Source organism: Tamandua tetradactyla, chromosome 1, assembly GCF_023851605.1.
Source record: "Tamandua tetradactyla isolate mTamTet1 chromosome 1, mTamTet1.pri, whole genome shotgun sequence".
Lineage (NCBI taxonomy): Eukaryota > Metazoa > Chordata > Mammalia > Pilosa > Myrmecophagidae > Tamandua > Tamandua tetradactyla.
The window spans coordinates 196,087,557-196,112,828 of record NC_135327.1 but is presented as its reverse complement, the minus strand read 5'-3'; the positions used below and the strand labels follow the sequence as shown (position 1 = coordinate 196,112,828).

Sequence of the window (25,272 nt, the reverse complement as noted above, 5' to 3'; positions counted from 1 at the left end):
ATTCATTTCACCCTAGTTCTGCCCTTGAGGAGATGTAGTTCAGGACATCTGTAAACAATCATTGTCAGTGGTCATTATGTCAACAATGTTTCTTGGGCATACCACCATTGCTTAGTGTCTAATATAACTGTATGCTTTCGGGGGTGTCCCAAAACAAAACAATTACTATGCTCCTTTCCTTCTAAGACTACATTGACCATAAGATATATGATCAATTTATTAGCATTTTTTTTCAGAAGGAAAAAATGGCTGGTAAGCTTCTTTTAACACTGTGTATAAGAAACAACCAGATTTCAGAAATATCAGAGTGTTGGGCAAAAGAAAAAAAAGGCTCTTAAAAAGCAGGCAATATGGAAAGATGCTTTTCTTTAGAATTTCCAGGGACTGATATATACACGCCAACAAAATAAACTGAGAGAACAAATTAGTGTTATTGATGAGTCATTGTACATATTTATACAAATCAGTTGACAACGGTATATATTATAGTAATGGGTAAACATTACTAGGTAAAAAATGTTTAGAATGTGAATTAGCACTTGTGGCTTCTGCAGTCTGAATCTTTCCCAATGGTGAGTCCTCCTCAGTGGCTCTACCCTGACTTCCCTTCCTACCAACCAGCCCCCTTCTGATCTCTCCACCTTTCCTTTCAAAGCCAATTCCTATCAAATGGAGCGATAAAAGTACTCTCCAGTGTAAATGAATGATGCCATCTTTCTCGTGGGTGGCCTCACCGCAATACCGATTATGGGAGCAGTTGAAGTGATGTTAGCAAAGTGACCTGTGGGACCCACCGCGACCTGAGAATTTACAAACGGGGAGGCGGCTGTCCATCTAACACTCGACCTCCTTCCTGCCTGGAAAGTGGCGTCTCAAGGCCAACGCGCTCCATTCTCCGGGCCAACGCGCTCCATTCTCCGGGCGCCCGACCCGGACTACTTCGCCGGCCTGAAAACCCTGCAGTAGGAGGTGCTAGATCTGCAAACCGGTGACTCTGAAGTACCCTGGGCAGCACCTAAACCCTTGTCCCCGTTTCGGGTTTTTTCCCCCGCTGTTTCTTCCTGCAGTGTGAGGAACCACGCGTTTTTCTCCGCGCAGGGCAGGAGGGGTAACGGGCTGCCGCACTCACAAAGCAGCCCAGATGGTTCTGCATGAAGATTCGAATCCGCAAGCTCCGCGGGGAGCGGGAGGCGTTTTCCCGGAAGCACGTGTTGGTAATTGCGCATCCCACCGAAATTGAATTTTTCTGCTGCTGCCGGATCCTCGGCGGGAACGAGGGTGCGCGTGTGTTTTTTAAAGATTAGACATAAATAGAGACAGTAAGCGATGGATCAGAAATCAGCTCCGAGCAAGTCCTACGACGACAGAGGAGGGAAGACCCCGCCCGCCTTGCAAGGACTACCTTGCCGCCGCGCCGCGAGCTGCGGAACCCGCCCGGGCGGCCCTCGGGTGGTGCTTGAGGTGGCGGAGGGAGCTGGGGAAAGTTGCGCTTCACGCCGTGCACTTCCTGTTAAAAGCACGCTGCCTTCCACCGCCCCATCCGAGCCCGGGGTCTGTGCAAGACTTGGCCCCCCTCACTTTTCCCGCGGCGTCCCTGCGGCTGCAACCCGGGATTGCAAGTGCGGCTGTGGAGGAAGGAGTCGGCCAGCATGGAGCGGGCGCCCCTCGCCTTCCTCTCCCCGCAGGGTTCCAGTCGCAACCCTTCAGGCCTGCAGAGCTGCCCGAGCAGCCGCCAGAACTTCTGCTAGCAGCAAAGAAATAGCTCAATTGCTGACTATTTGCATTTGCACCTCCTCTTCCCCCTCTGCCCCTCCCTCCTGCCAGAGAAAGGAGGACGGACCTAGTTCCAGGCTCTGGGCTGGTTTATTCTGCGGCCGAGGATTAAATTTATATACAAACTGTCTTATTCTCTCCAGATTTTCCAGTTAAGGTACAGGTTTAGGAAGATTGATTTTCCAAATTATTTTTTGAGAATTGCACCTGCCTTTCAGCTCACCTTTGGGAATCTGTGGGAGGAGCCGAGAGGGTGGAAAATGTTGCTTTGCTTTGCAAAGGGAAGAAAACTTTGTCACCCAGCAGGAGACCTCTGCCATGTGTAACCTAGCGAGAGATCATAGCCAGGACAGCATTTGACTTTGATTTTGCCTCCGAAGAGCCCGTAGCAGAAAGAGGACACTTGAACCCAGCGCTCATCGCCGTCCGCCGATCCTTCCCGGGTGGCGGCCGCCGTGAGTTACCTGCTCCACCCTCCCTCTCCGCGGAAGTCCCTAAAAGGTGTTTTCAGAGGTGGAAGGAAAATAATAAAGAGCACGCGGATCCAGTCCCACGGCAAGAAGCGTGTGAGGGAAAGTGCAGTGGCCCGGGGAGGGACGACAAGGACCGAATTCCAGGAACGAGTCACCCGGAATTAACTTCTGCTTAAAGTTATGGGAAGCGCGGTCATGGACACCAAGAAGAAAAAAGATGTTTCTAGCCCCGGAGGGAGCAGCGGCAAGAAAAATTCAAGCCAGAAGAGGCGATCGCTGCGAGTGCACATTCCTGTGAGTTCCACCACCGCCTTCTCCCTCTTTCTCTAGCCTTCCTTTCGCTCCCGATCCCGGCGCCGAAGCGGTTAAGGCAGAGGCGCCCCGCATGCGCCGTGCGGGTCCCTTCTGTCACTCTGGGCCGGTCTGGGGAAGAGTGGAGGGGGTAGGGCGGGAGCAGGGTCAGCTGGACTCGCTCCCTACCCGCCCGCAGCCGGGACTCGGTGACCGTCTGGGACGGCGGCGGAGTCACTGCTGCATGCTATCTGCAGACGAGCCCGCTGGGCGCGGCGCTCCTAGGGCGCCCGGGATTCTGCCTCGCCTGCGCGTGTGCGGCCCTGGCGCGGGGCGCGCGCCTTAGCGGGGAGCTGCTGGTGGAGGGTTGGGCGTAGCCCAGGATCCTGCTGGGCTTCGGGTGGTGGGCGGTGCGTTGTGTTGTTTTGCAGAAAAAGGACCGTGTGGACTGGGCTCCTGGGAGGTGGAGCCGGCTTGCTGCTGCGGGGGACTGCGGGGTGGGGCGGTGGGTGGAGACAGCGAGCCGGGACGCCGAGCGCTCCAGTCCACCGGGATCCCTCGTTGGGTGGCTGCGCCCTTAAATGGACCCCCCCTACACACACACACACACACACACACACACACACACTTCTGAATTTCCCTCGGGGTGTTTCTGAGCCTGGAGTGGGCGGCTCCTGTGCAACCTTGCCGGTCGCCAATCCCCGGAGCATATTTCAGATCTCCCTGGTATTTAAGGGCTGGGGGCTCCCAAATTCCGTGCAAGGCTGCAACGAACTTCACCCTGGCCAAGCGGGCAGACCGCCTGGACTTTGGCGACATCGATCCGTCTGCGGCTCGACCATATCTCTTCCCCTCCGCGCCTCCCCCCCGCCCAGAGAATGCGGTGGGCGGGGTCGTGTGGCTAGCCCTGTGGTGTGCCAGCGCAGGTAGCCCTTGGCCCCTTGTCCACGTCCCTTGCGGCTTTCTCTCGCCTTCCAGTGTGCATGGGACCGGGAGGGGGTATCGGGTGTTGGAAGTTGCTTTGCAGCCCTTTTACCTTTACCGGTAAGAAAACTCCCAACTGGGTCACACCCCCAGCCTCTACCGACCAAGCAGTTGTTTGTTCAAACGCGCGCGTGCACACGCACGCATACACACACACAAACACACACACAAAATAGAGGGCTTGATGGAGACTGATTTTGCTTTCTGTGCCCGGTCTTGGGAGCAGGATGGGCGCGCATGGTTGGTGCCACCTTGCTCACACAGCTGCCTCTAAGGCCTCATTGAAGTTAAATCCTTTCTGACAGCAACTGGGCGGGGTGTGGGGGGGGGGCGCCTCTCGGTGACTGGCCACTTACATTCCACTCCCAGCCCCAGTAGGCACTTCCCTCTTTCTGTGTTATTGAATGCAGCTCTTCCTTTCAGATTTTCCCCAAGGTCCTCCTGTTTAAACTTTCCGGTTTAGATGTGTACAACACTTGGATGGGCAGAGGGTAGAGTCCAGGGGCAAGGATGCCTGGACATCTGATTGGTATTTCAGGCAACTGCCTTAAGTTGGGACGGATAGACAGACACCCCACTCCTAAAGTAGGGGGCTCACAGAGCATGTGGGTGGACACTTGGTGGCTGTGTGGCCACGACAGTGACCAGAGTATGCAGGAATGAGCATTCTATTTGAAAATAAGATGTCACTGTTTTACATTGTGAGTGCAAGGCATGTGTAGACCATATTTGTAAATTGAAAGTTAAAACATTGTTGTTACAAACCTCCCTTTAGTCGTGACCACACGAGCAAACCATTTAACCACTCAGTTTCTCCCATTGTCAAAAGGCGATGATAATACCCACTTTGCCTCCCTTGCAGGGTTGCAGTGAAGTTCAAATAAAATAATTCATGTGCAAACTCTTTACAGATTTTAAGTGTTATATAGATGGATGGCTATTATACTTGCATCAGGGCATCTAATTAACACCCACACAAAAAAATGAATAGCAAAAATAAATCATGTTGTCCGGCAGACCGGCCATTTATTGTATTGAGGATATTCAGCAGGTCCAGTCCCACATGTCCTGTATGAGGGGGTGCACGTATGGGAATGATGGTAGGAGTAGGTGAGAACAAAATCCAGATCCAGGAAAAGCAATAAGAGGCAAGGCCATGAGAGATGAAAACCAGGTTATGGCTGGGATACTCTGACCATGCTTCCTTCTGCTAGTAATAGCTTTAGCTGCTTTTTTATAACATTCTTGGGATAATCCAGCCCTTAACTGAAAGTAGCATTCATTCATTTATTCCACAGTGGTTAACTGAGCAATGACCATGTCCAGCTCTCAGGTCAATGTTGGAGATTCAGAGGGAGCAAAATGTTCTCTATCTTGATCCTTGCAGAGCTTACAGTCACTGCTGGGACCAGGGTGGTCCCTTCATTGATCTACTAGTAATTGCATATCCATCATTGTTGCAGGCTAGGAAAGAGTTATAATCTAGCTGGGAAAATAAGCCATTCTGACAATTGGTAGAAAATGATGCCAGGTCACAAGATTACTGGGGCAAGCAGTCCATGAATTTAGAGGTGAGAGAAGGGAGAGGTAACTGCACTCATGTGTTTAGAAAGAACATTAGACCCAGAGATGGTAGGTAGGATAGAGATGGATGTGAGAAGAAGGAGGGAACCAGCTTGGGCATCCCCATAGAGTTTAGGGTTTGGATGGCTACTTCCAGGTACAGTGAAGAACCTTCCTTTTCTGATGGAGAAGCGTGTTTGAGAATCAGGGTCATAAGATAAAAATTGAGGATCAAGGAGGGCCTTGAAGTAGGGTTGCCAGATGAAGGAAATAGAAATACAGGTTGCCCAGTTAAATTTGAATTTCAGAAAACAATGGTTAATTTTTTAGAATGAGTATGCCCCATCCAATATTTGGTACATCAATATGCTAAACATTAGTTATTAGTTTTGAAATCCAAATTTAACTGGGTTTCCTATATTTTATCTGGCAATGCTACCTTGAAGGCCAAGGCCAGGCAGTGAAGACTTTATCCTGAAGGCACTAAGAAGCTATAGCAGATGACATTGTGGCTTCACCCCATGCCCTTGGCCAACTTGAGTTCACCTGCAGCCTAGGGGGACCGTTCCTCTCCATACTAACAGCAGCTCGCTTGTGTCCTTTTTCCCTACCTGAAGGAATTCTCCTGGACCATGGAAGCCTGCTCAGCCCAAGTGGCACAGACACCTGGAAATGTTGGGACTGTGCCTTTGGGGGCAATCCTCAACCAGTAAGGGATAGATACTCCAGCTTCCCCATCCTTTGATGAGGTAGTTCTGAAACATTTCCTGCCACGTACCTCCGAGGGTCCCCAGCAGGAATGAGCCCCAGATATCCACAAAAGTAGCCCTTCATTGACATGCCCTTGCTGACTTTTCTGGCATCCCTCACTTTCCTCACTCCTCATTGTGCTTCCTAAATCCTTGTCTTTGGGCCTGCTTTTCTGGGGGGATTCACACTAAGACAGAAGCCATTAAAGATGATGAGACCAGTGCTTAATGAAAATTAGCCTGGTGGCACTGTGCAAAGCAGAGTAGCCAGAGGAGGGGCAAATGCCGACTCAAATGCTTTGGGAAAAATCCAGGTATAAGGGTTTGAGGACCTGGACTGGAGTGAGTGATGATGAGAGGAAGATAAATGAGGGGTGGACATGAAAAACATTAGAAGGAAGATTTGGTGAGCCTCGATGTCTGATTAATAGCAAGAAAGACAGGAAATGAGTTGACCTGGTGGTTTTGAGATGTTTGGTATAAAAGCTGGTTCATGGGGAAAGTGACGAGTTCATCGGTAGCCGTGGTGGATTTCAACTGACAGCAGCAAACTTGAAGGGAAATCACATCCCCTTCCTCATCCCCCATTGATGTCCAGATGATCATGGGTGTCCCAAGAAGGCCATTTTCAAGGACTTTTTGGATGCTAAAGAGTTGTACCTGAAAGCCAAAATGGCTGCTGGCCATCCTGCAGGTGGGGCCCATTTAATGGTGTTGGTGGTGACGAGGTCTTCAAGTCCTGTGCCATCCAAGAAGCTTGTCTCTTCTTTGAATTTTTACTCAGAGTCCTTTTGGACACACACAATCTCAGTCCCCACCCCAAAATCCAATGTGCAAAGAGCGAAGTGACTAAGGTATTTGGGGCAATAGTTGCAAACCTCTGTCTGAAGCTTGGACTATTTTCCCTCTAATTCTCTTTCTTTAACCATCCTCCCCCTACTTTCCCACCCACCCTTTAATCAACTGCTCCTGCTGGGCCTGGAGCTACCAGAGAGGAGGAATCTGCTTTAGGGGACACCCAAGGGTCAGTGGGTCATAATAGGTAATGGAGACCTACAATTACTACATGGAATAGTATAAATTGAATAAGATTGATGACTGGGTAGAAAGGGAAAATGGCCTTTAGCCCTAACTGAAGATGTAGCTCTGCTTGATTTTAACCTCTTGCTTAGGTAAATTTTATCACCTTTTTGGGAAAATACTCTCAGGGAAAAGGCAAGGTGTGAGAGGAGAGGGAGGAATATATGGGTACGGATACCTTAGTGGGGTTTCACTGGGCTTTAAAAGCAGCAAGATGGGTGTAGTGTTTAGAGTAGTGGTAAGTTGGCATCTTGTTGTATCTCTCTTCTCTTAACCTTTATCCTAATGTAAAGCAGGAATAACAATGAAGGTGATTGGAATGGTTTTAGAAAATAATTCCTTGGAAGCGTGGCTGTGCATAGCATTCTGCTTTTTGCCAGAGGAGCTGTTGCCAGGAGAGCATGTTTTTTCCTCCATTTTCTGTCTGTACCCTAATAGCAGCTTCCCTGTTTATGCTGAAGTTCATTTATCTCATAGACATATTTTAATTAATGACTGCGGGCCAGCATATCTCGGGTTTTTGGAACTGATTCCAAACCAATAACAGAGCAGGCCAAAGGGAGAAGGGAAGAATTTGACGACGAGAATCAGAGGCAAGAGCCTATAGTGGCACCGAGGCGGGCCTGGAGGAGGTCAGATTCCATGCAGCTGCCCAATATTTACTACTGATTAGGGCATTACTGACAGAATACATATGCCATTGCTCCTTTGGGAGAAGTGTGCCAGAAATCCTACACTGTCACTGGAGACAAACTAAAACTAGACCTAAGAGCAGCTGGCAAGTCATAGGAAGGCTGCAGAGACATGAGTGGTTTTGGATGGACTGTCTTTGATGATGTATTTGATTAGCATGTCTCCAACAGGGAAGCTTTAAACTGCTTGATGTAATGGCCTGTGACCTTCGCACCCAGCTCTAGCCCAGTAGCCTCTATCCAACCAGATCTGCTTGTGCTTGGGCCCTTCTCAAAGGAGGGGCATGACCAGGAAGTGGATGCTATAGTATTGGTCCTGTGGCAGGAGAACTGAATTGAGATAATACTTACGGCCTATCACACCATTGAAATACCCTGAATTGAATTATCTGTGAAAGGGAGAGGGAGGTGCCATGTGGCATAATAGAGGGGTTCTGTAGCTCTGATCTTTGCTTTGACCTTTGTCAGTCTGTACCTTCTGGAGAAAGATCTGCTGGGGTCAGGGTTTAGGGCAGTGTTTTTTAAAAGTGTGGTGGCTGATCCATCTTAATTAGAATCACCTGGTGTTTGTTTAAAATGTAAAATCCTAGCTCTCAGCCTGGTGGTACTGAATCCGAATCTCTGAGTTGGAGGCATGATTCTGCATTCTTGACAAGTTCTCCATGTGATTCTTATGCCTGGAAGGGTTTAGAAACAATTGGTGTAGGGTGACCCCATATATTACTGATAGGTGTTTTCTGCCCCCCTGAGTTTTTCTTCCTATCTACCTACCTAGCTATCTGTCATTTGTCTGTTTATCCATTTATCCATCTGTCCGTCCACTCACCCATTATTTTGTTCTAGCATTCACTGAGAACTTGTATCCTTGGCTACTGACTGTTCAATGAAGGTAGGATATTTTTGGCTTCCAAATGAAGATGAAAGCAGAGGTAAACCTCCAACCCAGGTAGTCCATTGAGGACCAGCTTTTTAGATCACCCTGGAAAGTTCCTCAGCCCAGTCTCTTGGGGCATATTTGATCCCCTCAGCATAGTTTCTTTTCTGACCAAAAGTATGACATTGGGACCTTCAGGAGATAGGACTTTTGGAACTGTCCTGTGGCCCCAGGGTTAACCTAATGGATAAAGTCATCATATCTAATGGATGACCCTCCCCAGCTCAACCGGTGTGGGTATGGTCGACCAATGAGTGAGCTTTCTGAGGCATATGCAGAGCATGTGGCAGAATGCCAGTTAAGCACAGTCCAAAGCTGGGCCTGTTCAGAGAGAGAATAGGTAGATATAGAATAAATACCTAATTCCCCTTCCTTGACAGCGCTGCTGTATAGAGGAAGCACAGACCTCCATGGAATAGCCTTCATAGTTACATTGTGCAGTGTATGTTCAAAATTAATTTATTTGCAGAATCACTTATTTGATGACTTGGGGTAAAGCTCTAAAGCTGAATTCTCTCATCTCCATGCTCTTTGCCCTACTTTTAGATGGCTCATGCTTTGCCCAATTACCTATTTGTAGAGGGTTTTGAAATTCTTTTATATACAAAACTCTAAATACTACATATTATCCTAATGATGCCTGCATTATTATTTTACCCAAGTGACATCTTAATACTGAAACAACATGAACAGAAGATGCAGCACAATATAGTTTGTATGTTCAGTATTGTCTCTTTTCACACATCAGAAGCTTCTTTGGGTTCTCAGTGCCTTACTAGCATCTTTCCATGCCTATTTTCTTTGGATTGCCTTCCTTTGATAAAACCTAGTAAAATTAAATTACTATTACTAATCCTTATCCAAGAGTCTGCAGTTTTGACTGTGCTGGACACTAATTTTTGTGCATCAAAGGACTTTATTATGGAAGTAAAAAGGCAGTCTACACAATGGGAAAAATATTTGGAAACCACATACCTGATAAAGGTTTAATATACAGAATGTATAAAGAAATCCTACAACTCAACAACAAAAAGATAACCCAATTAAAAAATTGGCAAAAGATTTAAAGAAACTTTCTTCAAAGAAGATAGACAAATGTAAAAAAAGGCACATGAAAATATGCTTAACATCATTAGCCATTAAATCGAAACCACAAGGAAATATCATTTCACACCCGAATGGATACTAATTTTTTTTAAAAGGCCAAATTGCAAGTGTTGGAGATGATATGAAGAAATAGGGACACTCACTCATTGGTGGGAATATAAAGTGATGCAGCCACTGTAGGAGACACCGTAGAGGTTCCTCAGAAAGTGACACATAGAATCATCATATGACCTGGCAGTTCCACCTCTATACTGCAAAGAAGTGAAAGCAGGGACCTGAACAGCTGTTTGCACATAAATGTTCCTAGTGGGCATTATTCACAGCTGCCCAAAGATGGAAGCAACTTAAGTGTCCATTAACTGATGAATGAATAAATAAAATGTTGTATGTACATACAAATGAAGTCCTGGTACATGTGACAACATGAATGAACCTTTAAGATATCAGGCTCAATGAAATAAGCGAGTCACAAAAAGACAAATATTTTATGATCTCACTGATATGAAATAATTGGAATAAATAAATTCATAGAGTCAGAAACTAGGCTGTAGGTTACAAGGGGCTTGGGTTGAGATAGGAAATGGCGAGTTAATGCTTAAATTGTATAGAATTTCTGTTTGGGTCAATGGAAAAGTTTTTGTAATGGATGGTGGTGATGGTAGCAACATTATGAATGTAATTAACAATGCTGAATTATAGATTTGAATGTGACTAGAAGGGGAAATTTTAGGTTTTATGTATATATGTGACTAGAATAAAATTTATCAAGAACAACAAAACATAGGATTGTATAATTCAGACAGTGAAACCTCTTGTAAACCATGGGCTGTAGTTAATATCACAACTATAAAAATGTTCTTTCATCAGTTGTAACAAATGTATCACACAAATGCAAAGTTTTAATGATAGGGTCATACATGGAAACTCTATTTTATGCATGATTTTTCTGTAAACCTACAACTTCTCTAATTTAAAAAAATAGAAAAGGAAGAAAAAGACATAATTTGGAAGCACTTTTTCTTTGACAATGCTTCCTTACCTGTTCAGACTTTATTTATATACCTTTTAAATCAGTTATATACCTCTAAAATCATTCAAACGAATAAATGTTTGCTTAAGTGATGCTGTTTCTTAATTGTTTAATTTTACTTTTCTCATTTTCTCCTTTTGATTCATTCAGCCCACTGCCAGGGATTTTCTGTTTCTAGGCACCATTTTAATTTTATTAGCCACTAAATTTTCTGAACAAGCCTACAGACACAATAAGCAACTGGTTTAGAATCCTGCTCTCCTTCTTGGTTCTTTCTCTGCCATCCCCTTCCATTAACCCTTCCTTTAACCCAGAATGAGTGCATCTGTGAGTGTGATCACAAATGAAACATCTATGGTCCCCCACTTCCTTCAAGACAAGGGACCAATCTATCTTGGTAACGTCATTGCACCGAATCAAATGTTGACAAATTTTGTCAGCCTCTTAAAATGTGGAACAAAGGCAGATGAAGTGCTGAGCTGCACTTTGAGACAGAGTCCTCACTTTGCTTGGTTAATTGACTTTGACCTTGTTCTAAGATGAACAGGGGAGGGAGCCTCGTAAGAGTTAAGCTCTGTCCTCTCAGGCTTAAGTACAAGGAATTCTTAGCACTCACTGTGTATACAGTGTGTGCAACTGGACCAGAGGAAATGGTTAAATGTTAGTTGGTTATGCTTCCCCTGCACTAGAAAACCTCTCACATGTGACTGTTTTAGCGCCACGTTAGGTGGTTAACCTGAATCTCACTTATCTCTTTCTTCCACTACCTACTTTGAAAATAATTCAGTCTCCATCCTTTGCTTCCTGTTGACAGGAAGCCCTTCTATGCCAGCTCCTGGCTTGTCACAGACCAATCGGATGTCATCTGGGCGTTGGGGCTTCTGCCAGGCCTCTGTGTTTTGATATATTCCCACCTGGCAGTGAAGTTGCTGATGAATGTACAACAAAGCCTAATTTGCCAATTTGCTCTCTGTAACCCCAGGATTCCAGCCTCTTTTTCCCAAGAGGCAGAGGCCTGGTTCTTGCTGTGGGAAGCCCTATGGCTCTGCCATCCTGCCAGGCAGCACAGCGGTGGCAGGGTTAGGCTGGCTCAGATCTTTGTGTGCTGTCAAAGAGAGAGCACCCCTCCCACCCCACCCCATCCCGAGCTGGCTGACGGTGCAGGCCAGGTTAGAGGTGAGCGTGGCAGTGGAGGAAAATGAGAAGATTCGTGTTGGGCCAAGCTCTGTGCACATGTGCTGGGGCTGGAGATGAGAAAGAGAAAGCAACAGGGCAAGGGGAGAATCCTAGGTTTTTAGAACATTTGGCACAAACTTCTCAATTTGTAGATAATGGAGAAAAGGGAGTTGCTAAGAACCATATTTCACAGTCAGGAAGGGTTAGAATTGGGACTAGAAAACGGGTCAATTCATTTATGTCTTTTCCAGGGACTGTGCTAGGTGCTGAGGACAAAGATGAATGAATAGGGTTCCTGTCCTCAAAGTGCAGTTTGGAGGAGCAGTCCCAAGCCTACTGGCTATATCCTAATAGAGACCTGTAAGCAGGGTGTCTGGGCACAGAGAGGGGGAATGTTGTAGCTCTGCAATTTTCATGTCTGCAGGTTTTTGACTTGTATTGCACTTCCTCAAGATCTGGCTTTGAGGAACCCAAACAAGGTCTTTCTTTGCATTCCCCTACCCTCTCTCACCTCCAGTGTTGAAAATCTAAGTGTAGTGGGGTTAGGGTGGTGGTCTGTAAGAAAACCAAGTATTTGATGAAGGCTGATGTGGCAGCTCTAGCACCCAGGCTTGCTCTGTTTGTCCAGGGTCCCTCCTTCTCTTCTCTTTCCTTCTGCCTAATCCCGGAGACTCAGTGACTTCGGGCCGGGGGAATGGAGACGTGAGGAGAGTGGATGGGGCAACCCAGCTCAGTCAACTGCTCAGCTTCTAGAATATTGACAGGCAGACCTCCAAGCAGGCTGCCATTTTATCTGCTGGGCAAACGTGGAAACTTTCAACCTACCTCCATCTGCCTCACAGCATTGGCTATGCAAACAGCCACGGGGCACAGACTTGAAACTAACACCACCCTGCCTCCATTCTTGTCTCCAGTATAATGGGTATTAAGTATTCCAGAAAGCTTTCTTTCCCTTTGCAATTTGGAGGCCAGTTAATGGGCATTTTCCTTAATGGTGGCTATGACCAATCAATATTATTGATTATCAGATCCCATCTGGGGTGGCATGACTATCCTCAGATTCAGCAAATATTGATTGAGCCCTCACCATGTGCCATGCTTGTACTTTTATATGTTATCTCTAAAACAACCCTATGAAATATTTTTGCTACTGTTGCTAACAGGAAAATACTGTTGTGTCCTCATTAGGTTTTGGATGACTGGGCTCAGCCCTGCCCCACGCCCTGGCTTTAGATTCCCCGTGTACAGTCACGGCAGCCTTAGGGTGGGAGATGATGACCGCTGGATCGGGACAGACCCCCACCCCCGTGATATATACACAGAAGACAAAGTACCATTGCCTGGCAAGCTGCCTTGCTGTGGTTGCCCTTGGTGATGACTGGGTCCCTGTACTCTGTCCGACCCCTCTTTAGAAGAAGGTCATTAAAGGCTATTGTTCAGCTTTCTTCTTTCAAAAATAAATAATTCATCTTCTGTAATTTCATAGGTTTTATTCTCCAGTTGTTTTTTCTAGTTTCTTTTTGTTTTGATTTTTAAGTAGCTGAGTATTAGAATAAACAGTACACTGGGGATCAGTAAGTTCCTGGCTCTTCAGTCATATAACTGTGAGATGTCTTACAGAGTCAAGGGACATTTATTGAAAGCCTGTTGTGTACCAGGCTCTGTGTAGGGCACCAGAGGTGTAACTGTCACCAAGACAGATGTGGTCCCTACCCTTATAAAGAGTTTGTATTTCCAGATGAAACATGGTCACATGTCATTGTATCAGTTAACTTTTTTTTCTTAATTAAAAAAATTTTTATGAGTCAAGTTGTGGGTTTACAGAACAATCATGCTTAAAATACAGGATTCCCATATACCACCCCACCACCAACACTTGCATTAGAGTGGAAAATTTGTTGCATTTGCTAATAGCGCTTTTTTGTAATTCTGTTTTTTTTTTTTTGATACTAGTTAAATTTGTTAACAATTGATGAAAGATTTTTAAACCAGTAATATTAACAATTGTCCATAGTTTACATAGGGGTATTTTTTTTTCTCCATATTCCCAACCTATTATTATTATTATTTTCTTTTCATCCATGTCTTTATTTTATTACTGTACCCATACACTGGATAAAGGGGGTGTCAGTCACAAGGTTTTAATAATCACACAGTCACAAGATAGAAACTATATAGTTTATATAGTCTTTCATTTTCAAAGATCAAAGCTACTGGATTACAGTCCCTCTGGCTGTTCCAGTACACTAGAAACTAAAAAGAGATATCTATATCTCAATATAGTCAATAGTGATAATCATGTGTTAAATCCTATCTTCTCAGTTCCACATCCTCCCTCTCATTTGCTCATTCTCTCAATCTTCAGGGATATCGGGACAATGACCATTTTAACTTCTTAGTGCTGAAAAGGGGTGTCAACATTATAGGGTAAAGGAATGAAACTGGTTGATGTTCTTGGAGAGACTGAAACCTCTGCATTTCAGGATCAGTTAACTGCTATTAAACTGCTGCTATTAAAACCCACAAAAATGTAATGATTTAAAACAACAAACATTTATTATTTTTCACAGTTCTGCAGGTTGCCTGGGAAGTTTTTGTGGTCTGGGCTGGCTTAGCTGATCTCTGTGGTCAAATGGTGGCTTGGCCAGGACTAAATGGTCCGGAATGGTCTTATTCACAGGTCTGGCTGTTGGCTTCTTTTCAACTGGGGCAATGGGGACGACTTGGCCATATGTCCAGGAGGTAGCCCAGGCTCATTCACATGAGTGGCAGTCACAACATTCCCTAGAGCAGCAAGAGAGCAAGCTCCAAAGAACTGGTGCTTTTCATGCCCATTGGCCACAGCAAGTGTGATGGAGCCCTTTAAGAGGGAACCATTTTGGAAAAAGCTTTAGAGCCAACACAGCCCACATAGCCAGAGACCTTTGAAGATACAGAAGGAGAATGCCTCCCAAGGGAAATGAAACAAGAAGCTGGGAAAGAAAGCCAGCAGACATTCCCATGTACCTTCCCAGTTGAGAGAGAAACCCTAAACCTCATTGGCCCGTTCTTTGAAGTTAAGGTATTTTTTTCTGGATACCTTAGTTTGGACATTTTAATGGCCTTAGGACTGTAAACTTGCAACTTTATAAAGTCTCTTTTTAACAGCTGTTCTGTTTCTGGTATATTATATTCCAGCAGCTTTAATAAACTAAAACAGCAAGTCACACAGCCAGACCTAGATTCAGGAGTGAAGCAGACCCCACCTCTTGATGGAAGGAGCTGCAGAGTTGTATTGCAAGGGTCATGAATACTGGGATGGGAAGAAATTGTGTAAAATTGAAATCTACCACAGTCACTTATTATCTCAAGACCTGTTTTCATATATATAAAGTTGGAATGTAAGGTCTCATTTAGCTCAAACTCTGGAGTGTGTGAAAGTATTACTTTGTCCTAAGAAGAGCTGGGGTTTGAGGGACTGTTAATTAGGGTAAGAAGAAAAGCTTGCAGATGAGAGGTGAAGTCTGGGCCCTTCCAAAGCTTGCCATTTGATAGTAACATGGGAAGCCTTCCAAAAAAATTTTTTTTCCATTTTCTGCCCAAAGATGAGTGAATGTCATAGAAGCTATTTTACCTCAGGGGAGAAGCCAGTGTCAATAGAACAGAGAGATTACTTTTCTCTTCAGCATTCTACTTTGCTTGTTACATTTATTTTGAGATTTCTGAAATGACCTCAGGGCACAGGTAATAAAAAACCCTTAGCTCAAAAACCAAGGGAAATGCAGAGCAGCTAGATGAAAGAACTCAGATAGATGACTTCCCCACTCGGGGGTGCTGGGTGCCTGCCAGGTACGGAAGTGGCCCAGATGCAAGCGTGGTGGCACTTGGGAGCCAGAGAGGATTGAAACTGCATCATGACTCACTTCACAATGAGAAAGCAGCCTTGAGAAGTTCAGTAACTTGCCAAAGGTCACATGTCTGGTTAGTGGCATAGTGGGGACTAAAACTTCAGTTTTCTACTCTAGGAAGGTTGGGAAAAGAGGACACTTTCTGGCAGGTAGCATCCATGGCCTCCATGGGGAGCTGGTAGTCCAGTTGCCTGACCCTCTATCAGAGATAACTGCTCCTCAGGTTAGAGATAAGGGAAAGATTTCAAAGCAATTCTATTTTTCATTGGCTCCAAATCTAGGGTCGTGGATTGCAGTCATCAAGTATCTTATCCTTTCAGCACCAGCTTTAGGCTCCAGGCTCTGCCCACCATGCTGTCTGTCCATCATCAGTCTGTCTCTCCTTTTTTCTCTAGACATGGCAATGTTAGTTTTCAAGCTCAAAGCAAAGTTCTGTACGTCCGGCATGTAGGCTAGAATTTATTATAATAAAATAAAATTAGATGGACATGTTTGGTTGTATTCCTGATTAAATGATGAGCTCATCTTCAAATGATCTTTGTTATCTTTGCCTAAAATTTTTCCTTATCCAACAATTCTATACCTCTGTGGTAAATAGCACCACCCCAGCATGATGGAGAAAATCCGTGTGTTTCTCCTACTAGACACTGAGATTTCTGCTGTCCTCTTAGCCAGTAAATTTCAGAGCCAATTTGTGAACTACCAAGAAGGAAATTCCTATTATGGTAGACTGCTATTATTTAACAAAAATACCATCAATTCTGTTGGTCATCTACCTTCATCATTAGACTTAGATCCATATAACTTCAGGTGTTTCAGAAATTAAATTTACCTTCAAAGTATGATTATTTATTGCTACTATGGAAATTTTTCAAAAGTGTATTATTTTCTCTGAGGGAAGTTTCAAAAGCTTTGAGATGTTTTCAGCAGCGGCTGCCTACTTATGATAAGGGCACCTGTTTCCAGAGTGATTGCCAAGAAGGGAAGAGTCTGCTGTGGATGCACCAGCCCTAGCATTTTCTAAATGAGTTCTGTTGCTTCATAATCACATGCAAAGGCCTTTATCTGAGGGGATGCAGTGATGTGAAATCACTTCAGTGGTGAGGTTGGGCCCAGGCAGCTGGGGCACCTCACCCCACGCTGCTATGAGTGACTGATGTCCCAGAGCTGCCCAGGGTAGCTCTGAGGTTTCCAGAGCATCCTTGTTACCAGAGGGAAGAGTTCAGCGCTTTTTCAGATATGTGATGGGGTCCAGACAGAAGCCCAGTAAGACCACACCTCCTTTTCCTCAGTAACTGACTTCCTTTGTGCACAGAATGTTTTACACTCTTACCCCGAGGTGCGTGGATACCACCTTGGCTTGTACCTAGCTGGCTGACCATCTCTCTTACCTCCAGTCATTCTTCAGAATCATTCCATTAAGGTTTTAGTTTCCTAGGCAGCCTAAGCAAATGCCATGAAATGGGTTCAGCAATGGGAATTTACTTGCTTACGGTCTTGAGGCTGAGAAAACGTCCAACGCAGGGCATCATCAGGGTGCTGCTTTCTCTGCAGAGACAGTGATATTCTTGTGCTGGCTGCTGGAGCCTCCACTGTCACATGGCAAGGCATGTGATGGTGCCTCCTGGTCTGTTCCAGGTCCTGTTTCAGCTTCTTGCTTTCTTTCTGTCTTAATTTCATTTTGCTTATAAAGGACTCCCATCATAATATTAAGACCCATCCTGATTGGGCTGGGCCACACATACCTTGACTGGGTTTCCGTGTAAGATGGCGGAGTAGGGAGCCTCAACACTCAGTTCTTCCTCCAGGGCAGCTAGTCTACAGCCAGGAACCATCTGAAGCAACTGTTCAGGAGCTCTGGAGACCAAAAGAACACTGTACACCATCCATGGAAGAGTGGAAGGAAGAGATTGATGACCTGCGGTGAAGAGTTGTGAGTAGAACTCTCCATGCTGCAGAGGTTGGGTGCCCCTCCCCGACTCTCATGGCAGATCCCCTCTGCCCTACCCCCTGGATCCAGTCCCTGGCTAGAAATAAAAATCTTCTTCCCTATCAAAGGGAGGGAAGTGGGGCATGGCCAAACCCCCTTGTGGCTTTTGATTAGGTAACTCATATCACTGGGTCCTAGCTCTGAGGGCAGCTACAGTTTCAACCTGCCCAGTATAAATGCTGCCAGGCAGCCTGTGTTTCAGCCCTGTGCCCAACACAGGTGGAAGCTAAGGGGATTTAACGTCACCGTGCCTTCTTAGGGCTGTGGGGAACAGTTTGTTAAAGGTGTCTCTTCTCCAAGAAAAGGGGGAGGTAGGGCCCACCACTGTTTGCAGCTTCTGATTAGTGAATTCAGATCACTCTGCACTAGGGTTTCAGTCCGCCAGAGACAAAACCAGTTGGCAGCCTCTGTTTCAACTCTGCCCCCAACAGGGGTGGAGTCGGTTGAGACTTAAAGGTACAGAGCCACCTTAGACTACAGGAAACACTTTGCTGAAGAGCACCATCTGCTGGAAAGGCCAGGAAAGCACAGAATCCGGAAGCTGTCAAAGAGAAGTTTGGAATCCTTCTGGGTCTTCTCCCCAGGGCACTTTGGAACCGATCTGTGCCCCCTTTGTGAGTTCCTGGCCCAGTTTTTACTGGCAGACACTGACTTGGGAAAGTCCTGACCAAAGTGACACTCCTCCTAGCTAGAGACAGCAAAATGAGTGTAAAAAATATAGAGGCAAATCAAAACCAAATAGAACAGACCAACATTCCTGGAGAAGGAATAGAGGAAAGAAAGCTTTCTATTGAGGGTGTAACAATTGCACAAATAGTGCAATCTAAAAAATTGTACCATATATCCAGGGAAAGAATCAGACAAGTAAGAGCTGAAAAAATCTAGTCAGTTGAACATGAGCTTATTCTACAGTTCTATAATAAGTTAAACCAAGTGTCAAAGAAGTACCTTAGCATGAGGCCAAATAGCAAGAAAACCAAGGCAAGAGAGAGAAACTGACCTCCACAGTAAATTCATCAAGATAATCAGATGCCTAGATGCCAGTAAAAAAAATTACAAGCCATACTAAGAAACTGGAAGATGTGACTCAGTCAAAGGAACAAATTAAAACTTCAGTGGCGATACAGAATTTGGAATGACTGACCAAAGATGTTTAAACAAATCTCATAAATCAATTCAAGGGGATGAAAGAAAATCTGGCTGAAGAATTCAAGTATATTAAGAAGAGCACAAAGGAGAATTTGAAAACATAAAAAGAAACATAACAGAACTGATGGGAATGAAAGACACAATAGAAGAGATTAAAAATACTTCTAGAAAAAAACTAGCAGCAGTTTTGATCAGGCAGAAGAAAGAATCAGTGAGCTAGAAAACAGGACAGTTGCAATCTTACAGACAGAAAAACAGATAGAGAAAGAATGGGCAAAATTGACCACAGTCTCTGGCATGTCAATGATAGCACATAGCACACAAACATATGCATCACGGGTGTCTGAGAAAGAGGAAAGAAGGGAAAAGGGGCAGAAAGAATACTGGAGGAAGTAATGGCTAAAAATTTCCCAACTCTTATGAAGGACATAAATATACATGTTCAAGAAGTGCAAACAGAATAAATCCTAATAAACTTACTCCAAGACACATACTAATCACAATGCCAAAGATAAAGAGAGAATCCTGAAAGCAGCAAGAGAAAAGAGATTCATCACATACAAAGAAAATGCAATTAGGCTAAGTACAGATTTTTCACCAGAGATCATGGAGACAAGAAGGCAGTAATATGATATACTTAAGATACTGAAAGAGAAAAACTGGCAGCCAAAAACTCCTTATTCATCAAAACTGACTTTGAAAAAATAAGGAGAGAGTTTAAAATTTTTTTGCAGAGAAACAGAAACTGAGAGAGTGCTTCAAGAGACCTGCTCTAAAAGATATACAAAAGGGAGTTCTGCAGCCCGAAACACGTGAACATTCTATACTAGAAGAAATAGAAGACCTTAACAGACCAACTACAAGTAAAGAGATTGAATAGGTCTTCAGAAACTTTCCACAAAAAGAAAAGGCAAGGACCAGATGGCTTCACAGGTTCAGTCTACCAATCATTTCAGAAAGAATTAAAACTAATTCTGCGCAAACTCTTCCAAAAATTTGAAAAGCAGGGGACGTAACTCATATTATGAAGCCAACATGGCCCTTATACTAAAGCCAGATAAAGACACCACAAGTAAAGAAAATTACAGACCAATTTCTCTAATGAATATAGATGCAAATAGCCTCACCAAAATACTTGCAAATTAAGTTCAACAGCGCGTTAAAAGAATTATACACCATGATCAGGTGTGTTTTATCCAAGATATGGAAGCGTATTCAACACAAGAAAATTAGTTAATGTAATACAGCATATTAACAAATCGAAGATGGAAAACCACATGATCTTGTCAATTTATGCAGAAAAGGCATTTGAAAAAATTCATATCCTTTCCTGGTAAAAGCACATCAAAAGATAGGAATAGAATGAGACTTCCTCAACATGATAAAGGGCATATATGAGAAACTCAAAACCAACATCATATTCAATGGTGAAAGACTGAAAACCTTCCCTCTAAGATCTGGAACAAGACAAATATGTCCACTGTCACCACTGTTATTCTACATTGTGGTAGAAGTTCTAACTAAAGCAATTAGGCAAGAAAGAGAAATAAAAGGCATCCAAATTAGAAAGTAAAATGTTCACTATTTGTATATGACATGATCCTATATATAGGAAGTGTTGAAAGATCTATAACAAAGGTACCTGAGCTAATGAACAAGTTCACAAAGTAGAGGGATACAGGTTCAATACGCAAAGATCGTAGTGTTTCTATACACTAGTAATGAGCAATTTCAGGAGGAAATCAAGAAAAATATTCCATTTATAATAGCAACTAAAAGAATCAAATTTCTAGGAATAAATTTAACCAAGTATTAAAATATCTGTACTCAGAAAACAACAAAACAATGCTAAAAGAAATCAAAGAAGACCTAAGTAAATGGGTTGGAAGAGTAAATATTGTTAAAATATCATTCATACCCAAATTGATTTACAGATTCAATGCAATCCCAATTTGCATTCCAAAAGCCTACTTTACAGAAATGGAAAAGTCAATTATCAAATTTGTTTGGAAAGGTAAGAGGCTCTGAATGGGCAAAAACATCTCAAAAAAAAAAAATGAAGTTAGAGGACTCAAACTTCCTGACTTTAAAGCATATTACAAAGCTAAGGTGGTCAAAACAGCTTGTTACTGCATAAAGGTAGATATATTCACCAATGGAATTGAATTGAGAGTTTAGAAATAGACCTTCACATCTTTGGTCAATTGAATTTTGACAAGTCTGCCAACTCCACTTGATTGGGACAGAACAGTGTCTTCAACAAATGGTACTGGGAGAACTGGATCTCCACATCCAAAAGAATGAGAGAGGATTCTTCAAATATTATACAAAAATTAACTCAAAATGTACCACAGACCTAAATATTAGAGCCAGGACCATAAAATGACTAGAAGAAAATGTAGGAAAGCATCTTCAAGATCTTGTGTTAGTAATTACATGGAATCTGGTAGTAATTACATGGAATGAAATCCTGTTGGTTTTTTCAGGTTAGTGTGATGCCACGATATATCCCAGAGTAATTTGGGCAGAGAATAAAAAGGTATTTGCAAAATCCTCTTAGAGGACTGAGGAGAAAGGAGGAAATACTCAACTTCGCCTTCTGGGAAATTACTCATATTCTTGCAAGCAGTGGAGATAACCAATTCAATAGGCTGAGCTGTCAATTTGGGGGTTCGCCCCTATGAAACTTATTCCTGCAAAGGAGAAGCTAAGCCTATTGGTAATTAGGCCTAAGAGTCACCCCCAGAGAACCTTTTTTATTGTTCAGATGTGACCTCTCTCTCTAAGCCAACTCGGCAAGTGAACTCACTGCCCTCCCCGCTACATGGGGTGTGACTCCCAGGAATGTAAATCTCCCCGGCAACATGGGACAGGACTTCCAGGATAAGCCAGGACCCTGTATCATGGGATTGAGAGAACCTTCTTGACCAAAAGGAGGAAGAGATAAATGAGACAAAATAAAATTTCAGTGGCTGAGAGATTTAAAACAGAGTCGAGAGGTTATCCTGGAGGTTATTCTTATGCATTATATAGCTATTCCTTTTCAGTTTATGGTGTAGTGGAGTGGCTAGAGGGAAGTACCTGAAACTGTTGAGCTGTGTTCCAGTAATTTTAATTCCTGAAGATGATTGTATAACTATATAGCTTTTACAATGTGACTATGTGATTGTGAAAACCTTGTGTCTGATGCTCCTTTTATCCAGGGTATGGACAGATGAGTAAAAAATTAAGTATAAAAGATAAATAAATAATTGAGGAGGATAAAGGGTAAAAAACTTTGATAAATTGAAATACTAATGTTAATGAGAGGGGGTAAGGGGTATGGGATGTATGAGTTTTCTTTTTATCTCTTTTTCTAGAGTGTTGCAAATGTAAAGATGATCACTGTGATGAATACACAACTATGTGATTGTATACCAAGTATGTGTGTGAAGATTTCTCAATAAAAATATTTAAAAAAAAATATCTTGATGTAGGCAATGGTTTCTTAGACCTTACACCCAAAGCAAAAAAAAAAAAGTTGGGAATGAGGCTTCCTCAAAATAAATAACTTTTATTCTTCAAAGCATTCTGTCAAGAAAGTGAAAAGGCAGCCTACACAATGGGAGAAAATAATTGGAAACCACATTCCGCTAAAGGTTTAATATCCAGAATATATATAAAGAAATCCAATAACTCAACAATAAAAAGACAACAACCCAGTTAAAAAAATAGACAAAAGAATAGACATTTTCCAAAGAGGAAATACAAATGGCTAAAAAGCACATGAAAAGATAGTCAACATGACTAGCTATTAGGGAAATGCCAATCAAAACCATGAGATATCATTTCATACCTTTTAGAATGGCCACTATTAAAAAAGCAGAAAACCACAGGTGTTGGAGAGGATGTGGAGAAATAGGCACATTTATTCACTTCAAGTGGGAATGTAAAATGGCACAGCCACTGTGAAAGACAGTTTGGTGATTCCTCAGTAAGCTCAGTATAGAATTGCCAAAAGATCTGGCAATCTGCTTCTAGGTATATACCCATAATAACTGAAACAGGGATGTGGACAGACATTTGCACACCATTATTCATGGTGGCATTATTCACATTTGCCAGATGGATGAAACTCAAATGTCCATCGACCAATGAATGGATAAGCTAAATGTGGTATTTACATACGAGGGAATATTTTTCAGCTGTAAAAGGGAATGAAATCCTGAAGCATGCACCAATATGGATGAACTTTGAAGACAATATGTTGCGTGAAATAAGTCAGGCATGAAAGGACAAATATTGTTATGATCTCACTAATATGATCTAATTATAATAAGCAAACTCAGATCTATAATCTAGAATATAGGCTGCCAGGATATAGAATGAGGGTAGAGAATGGGAAGCTGATGCTTAATGTGTGCAGAATTTTTGATTAGGTTGATTGTAAATATCTGGAGATGAATAGAGAGGATGGTAGCACATCAATGTGAGTGTAATTAACAGTGCTGTGTTAAGTGTGTGATTGTGGCTGAAAGGCAACTTTAGTGCCGTATTTGTCACTAGAAGGAAGCTAGAGGATAAACATGGTACAGTTTAACATGGTGATCCTTGTGGATGATGACTGGGATTACTAGTACCAATAAAAGACTTCTTTTATGAAGAACAAATGTACATCATTCTTACAAGATATTAACAATAGGGTGGTTTATGGAAAAAATACGCCTGATGCAAACTATGGACTATATATAGTTAACAGTAATATTTTAATATTCTGTCATTGGTTGTAAAAAAGGTCCTATGCCAATGCTAAGTGTCAACAATAAGGGGGTAAAAGGAGCATTTTTTTTGAGCAATGAAAATATTCTAAAATTATGGTAATGAATACACAACTCTGAATGTACCGTGAGCCATGGATTGTACACCTTGGATGGATTGTCTGTTGTGTGAATATATCTCAATAAAGTTGCTTTTAAAAAAGCTTCTACTTACAATGGATTCATATCACAGGAATGGATTAGATTTTGGAATGTGTTCTTCTGGGGTACATACAGCTTCAAATCACCACAATTGGGAGGAGAGGCCACATTTCAGGTTTGTTGCTCTACGTGCTCAAGTCTGCTGCCTCCCCTCTCTTGACCATTGGGAGTTTCTGCCCTGAGATTAGGTACTGGGGAAGGAGGGGGTACAGACCTTTGGTGAAATGCCTCCCCCAAGCAGAGGTAGGTCACTGGGCTCCATGCTAGGTGAGGAGTTGGGGTGAATGGGCTGAGCTGCCCCTCTTCTGTTGGTTATCCTGCACTGAACAACTGGCCTGCTGATGTTTGAGGTTTCATTTATGAAAGAGAGGATTCGGGAGCCTGGGAGATGGGGGCAGTGTCCAAGAAAGAATGCTTTTAAAACCACCACAGGAGATTCTGAATCCCAGCCAGGTGTGGAAACCACCAACCCAAGGATACCTGCTTTCACTCAAGACTGCTTTTCTTCACATCTTGCCAAAGAAAAAACCCATCCATTCTCTCCTTGTGGTCTTCCTGTGGGCACTTGTGCCTTCAACTTCCTCAAGATTCCATAATTATAATTTTACTCAAAAATTTGAGTTTTGTTTTCCTAACCTCATGATCAAGACTGTAGGTGGGGCAGAAAATTAAGACCGTTTTGTGTAGGCGGTTGTGCTAGTCTCTACACAGAAGAGGCCAGCCTAAGCTGGAGTGTCCCATGGGCAGTGCAGGCTGCAGGTGTCACTGGAGTCTGGAAATGAAGAGGTCACAAGCAAGGGGTTGTTACGGGAAACCTCTAAGAGGGATGAAGGTGGGTCAGTTCTTTGCCCTGAACCTGCAGTCACTCTCAGGTCACCACCAGCAGCTCTTGGCCAGGCTCTTCAAGAACCCCCAGCCAGTGTCCTCTATCCCCAGCCCTTTCATGTCCTCCATCTTCCTCTTAAACTTTGCATTAGAGGTGCACATTTTTGTTCTCTGAAATCATGCTCAATCTCCAAGATGCTCTGGGGAGGGAGGACCTCACTGTCTGGAAACAACTTGAGTATGGTATCTCCACTAATTGTTGGTGCTGCTGGTAGACAGACATGGAGAAGCATGAGCTCCTAGGCAGATGGGAACATGTCTGTGGTGGACTCCAGAGAGAAAAGCCAGCCATGTGGATCTGCTGGCCACTGAACAACCATGTTGGACAAAGTCATCCTCAGGGCAAGCACCCAGTGGTCAAGGGGTCACTCCCTAAGCTGGCCTTTTGGTCATCTGCCTTCCCTCTGGATAGTTTGGGGGCAAAAGTCCAGAGGAGGGCAATAGGACATTTGCTTCAAACTTCCTTCCCCTACCAACAAATTCAGGCAGTCATCAGTTACCAAGAATGGCAATGCCCTAATGCCTTGAGTTCCTACCCTGATTTCACCAGC

At 43.6% G+C, this 25,272-nt stretch overlaps 1 protein-coding gene across 10 annotated transcripts in view; it reads left to right on the top strand.

Annotated features, from left to right (window-relative positions):
- PRKAG2 (protein kinase AMP-activated non-catalytic subunit gamma 2) overlaps nt 1–25,272 on the top strand; it is a 614,065-nt gene that overhangs the window by 171,753 nt on the left and 417,040 nt on the right. Inside the window, exon 1 of one of the 10 annotated variants that reach the window (XM_077150184.1) lies at nt 1,534–2,540. The exons of 7 other annotated variants lie outside the window; for them this stretch is intronic. In XM_077150184.1, coding sequence (XP_077006299.1) covers nt 2,427–2,540 — 114 coding nt within the window. In that variant the 5' untranslated portion in view covers nt 1,534–2,426. Of the gene's footprint in view, nt 1–1,533; nt 2,541–17,414; nt 17,673–25,272 lie in introns of those variants that run through there. 2 more of the 10 variants (XM_077150257.1, XM_077150249.1) reach the window with 2 other exon arrangements.